At 42.0% G+C, this 3,753-nt stretch overlaps 2 protein-coding genes across 2 annotated transcripts in view; one reads left to right on the top strand and one right to left on the bottom strand.

Moving 5' to 3' along the window:
* Window positions 1-2,643, bottom strand: part of LOC106813403 (eukaryotic translation initiation factor 3 subunit F-like) — a gene marked incomplete in the record, with an annotated part of 4,282 nt that extends 1,639 nt beyond the window's left edge. Inside the window, 5 exon segments of the mRNA XM_014817540.1 lie at window positions 32-168; window positions 556-647; window positions 895-1,032; window positions 1,594-1,744; window positions 2,485-2,643. Of these exon segments, the coding sequence (XP_014673026.1) occupies window positions 32-168; window positions 556-647; window positions 895-1,032; window positions 1,594-1,744; window positions 2,485-2,593 (627 nt within the window).
* Window positions 2,620-3,753, top strand: part of LOC106813400 — a 10,393-nt gene continuing 9,259 nt past the window's right edge. The window contains exon 1 of the mRNA XM_014817536.1: window positions 2,620-2,723. Coding sequence (XP_014673022.1) covers window positions 2,657-2,723 — 67 coding nt within the window. The 5' untranslated portion in view covers window positions 2,620-2,656. The remainder of the gene's footprint in view (window positions 2,724-3,753) is intronic.

Genomic DNA, 3,753 nt, shown 5'->3' with positions numbered 1-3,753 from the left:
TGCCAACACCCCCCCCCCGCACTTGACGTACGATGACGTCGTCGACGTAGCTGATGACGGTGTCCATCATCTCCTGTATATGCGACGAGGCCTCGGTGACGCGCTGAAGGTCGGACACCATGTTCACCGTCCGCTTCACATTGTACTTGCCCTTCGCTATCGAATTCACTGCAGAGGAGAGGGAGAACGACGGCCACCAGCGATTACGAACGACAGCATTACGATATAAATTTAACATGTAATCATATTTTTTTAATATTTAATATTAATTATTAACAGGATGTTAGCTAGCAATCCGTATCTCTATCTTTTCCACGACCTACTTTTCCGTACTATACGGTCAATTTTAATCGTAACAGTTGACAACGGCCTCGCACTTACTACAGTCGATAAATTTATTGATATGCACAATTCTTATTTCAACTTTTACTTTCTATAAAGTTATACCATGAAAAATATATGAACACGTGTAAACAACACGTGGCGATTACGAAGGATGATTATTTTAACGACTGTTTTTAGCGAAATAACAAGTTTATCAGGAAATTCTCTTACCTCCCGTCCTCTCGGGCTCCCAGTAGGTCATTTCAAGGGGTATGGGTGTGAACATAGTGCCTACGCTCTTTCCTGGTACGCCCATTGATGAACTGCATGGCATAAATATATCATCATTGTATCACCATATCAATCCAAAGAAACATACCACACTGAGAGTGTGAGCTACTTATATAAGCATAATTTCAGTCCCTGAATTACCGAAATGCGATAAAACACAATGAAACAAATCATTTAGCTAACTGCAGAATTCGTACCCACGAGAATATGTGCACTAAAATCTCTTGCGATGTCATCGACATTGAATTTTCATGCTCTTGCCTGCAAGCGATAACACACCTGACGTAAACGTTCATTCCCATGCGAGAGCCTTTCAGTGGCGTGTCGACGGTGAGATGTATGGGATTGTGGCATTCTCTAGTGTAGTACTCGTGTATCAAGACGGAATAGGCCGTCACGTCGTTTCCCGTCGCATACCTGCAGAAGTGGATCGTACAGATTCATCTCGCTATCTTACTCTTGACAATTAAAAAAGTGGAGTGGGAAAGAGTGGTACTGTTTTTGCGGTTTCTCATGCTCACCATCCACTGTGGCAACCAAGTATATTATAATAATGACCCACCTGCCTACTATTAGTATTACATTTTCTTTTGAGGGGTGGCAGACTTTGATAACCTGCGGGTTCTTTCACCAATCCTGTGCTTCCTTTGTAAACTAGATTAACTATGACTTGTATACTTCCTATTTGCCGCTGTACACTGTATATACACGACTTATGCACAAAATAAACATCTTGAATCTTGGTATTCCAATGCTACATGTTACACGTAAGATTTTAGGTAAAATGACTGCGAATCAAAATGCATGTTATTATCACCATTATTATATCGTTAGCATCGTAATAACCAGACAATGAACAGCTTCTGGTCATCTTTATCTGAAATTTGTTACTCAGTGGTCTTCGACATAAACATGAAAATTTTACATTAAAAGTAACTTTACTATTAATAGCACTAAATTATTATTAACGTTACACACCATCCAACTATCGCTTCGGCTGCGTTGACCTTTTTGTGTAGGTCGTGCATATTTCTAGCAAATTCCATATCTACAGCAACCTCGTCTTCCGACTCATTGTGTGGAACTGTGAAGCAGTTGGTAACTTCTATCACTCCCTTCTCCACCGTCCCTGCAAACACAAAACCACTTTAAGTATGAGTACTGGTATGAACAAATTCAGCGTCATGATACAGTGAATATTCACACTAACCCTGGGAATGCGAAAATGTGTTTTCTGTGTTGGACAATGCGTCTTTCAGTGAGCTGAACTGTGCCAGACACACTGAATTATTGCCGTCCTTTGAAGTCAGTAATAAACGTCGAATGCCCACTGGCCGAACACTAGTTAGCGCGACCTAGGACATCCAACCATGATTCCGTTAACAATCCTATTGTAAAAGAGACAAGACGCTAAAGGCCAATGTAATGAGACCTTTTCTGCATACAAAGACCTGTGCGATTTTGGTATTTCAACTGGCGTTTGGTGACATTTTAAACGTTACACGAGACCAACAAGACTTGGTGAAGATGACTTTAGAAACTTTCACGATTTCAAAATAAACATATGGCCGCTTTGCACCAACTTTACAGGTTTCGTAAACCTCCTCGTGTAACTGTCGGTAGATCTGGCAATATAGGACATCCATCATACACTCTCATTATTAACTATGCCAACTTCTTTAAGTACTAGAAAAGAAACCCTAGTAGTAGTAGTAATACTAGTAGTAGTAGAGTAGTAGTACAGTGTCAGGGATGCCTGTAAAGTGAAAGTGACTGTCTGTATCATCCAAACGAACAGTCGCATCAGTGAAAGAAATGAACAAATACATTAACTAAAACAACTCGCAGGATAATTATAAGACGCCTAACCTAACAAGGTTCCTATGACGCGCCTAGCATCTTCATTTCGCCGTTCATATGAGTCTACAATCTGGAATAATACCACTGGATGGACACGAACAACCAAATCAGTCGCCATGCTTCTTGCTTCCACGGTGCGCGCGTTCCGCCCTCTATAACGAAAAGACCATCTACTCTAGCCATGGCGGACGTATTAGATGTGAAAGCCGAAGATGAGGAGGAATTTGAAGTTGACGAAGAGGGTGATGGTAAATAAATTACGTTAAATTACGCCAGATTAATATCATTTTAAGTAAACAGTTGTTAATTTTCGGCAGTTTAGCATTGCAGGGCTACTAATGCTCTGCTTATTGAGGTGTACCGCATTGCCATTGTGATCGTGACCAACGACAACATGAGACCTGATGTCAGTGATGTGATGATACAAGGGCCCGGAGACGCTTAAAAGGCCTACAGCCTACAGCCCCATAGTGCAGCTACAAGTCATGGGTCGAAATTCGCTAAAAAAAACACTTGCGCACGTTGCAAGTTAGGTTAAACAATTACTTGCGCCAAGAGATTTTTACTTGCACTTACATCTGTTGCTCTCCAAACTGGCAGGACCCCTTGGCCATTCCCTTCCTCCCTGTTTTAGTTTAGGCCGTAGCTACGCGACCGCACACATGCACAGCTCTCTCTCTCTCTCTCTCTTTCTCTCTCTCTTAGACACACCTCTAACTCTCTCTCTCTCTCTCTCTCTCACGCATACACACACACACATACACATTCCCTCTCTCTCACTTTCTCACACACACACACACACGCGGAAACCAGCAGAGCGTCCCGTTGCGCAATCATGCGTGTACGCAAGTCGCGCGATCACTGTGTGAGTGGATGTCCGGATGCATAGCCTGAAGGTTAGGCGACCGGTTCCGGACGCGTAGCCACTGCATTTAGTTTATGATTTATTCTATATCTTCTGTGTCTTCCTGCTCTGATTCAGAGTCAGTGTGACTGTCATCTTGTCAAACTGACAGAAATCAAAATAAAATGGGTCTGACTTTTAAATACGTAAGTAGCTGGCATATTGTTGACTTGCGGCAGCCGCAAGTTGCTACAAAACATCGCTTGCGTTCGGGGAAAAACACTTGTGTTGCGCAATCACTATATAGTGAATTTCGACCCCTGCAAGTGTTTTGTTTTTTTCCAAATTTGGCCGGAATTTATTAATTTTGCACTCACCACAACTTAATTGACCGGCTTATTGATGCCAAAATTGTAGTAATTTATTAGTTTACG

This window comes from Priapulus caudatus, unplaced genomic scaffold (assembly GCF_000485595.1).
Source record: "Priapulus caudatus unplaced genomic scaffold, Priapulus_caudatus-5.0.1 Scaffold767, whole genome shotgun sequence".
Taxonomy (NCBI): Eukaryota; Metazoa; Priapulida; class Priapulimorpha; order Priapulimorphida; family Priapulidae; genus Priapulus; species Priapulus caudatus.
Note: the sequence above shows the minus strand (reverse complement) of the source record. Positions and strands in the feature narration are given on the sequence as shown.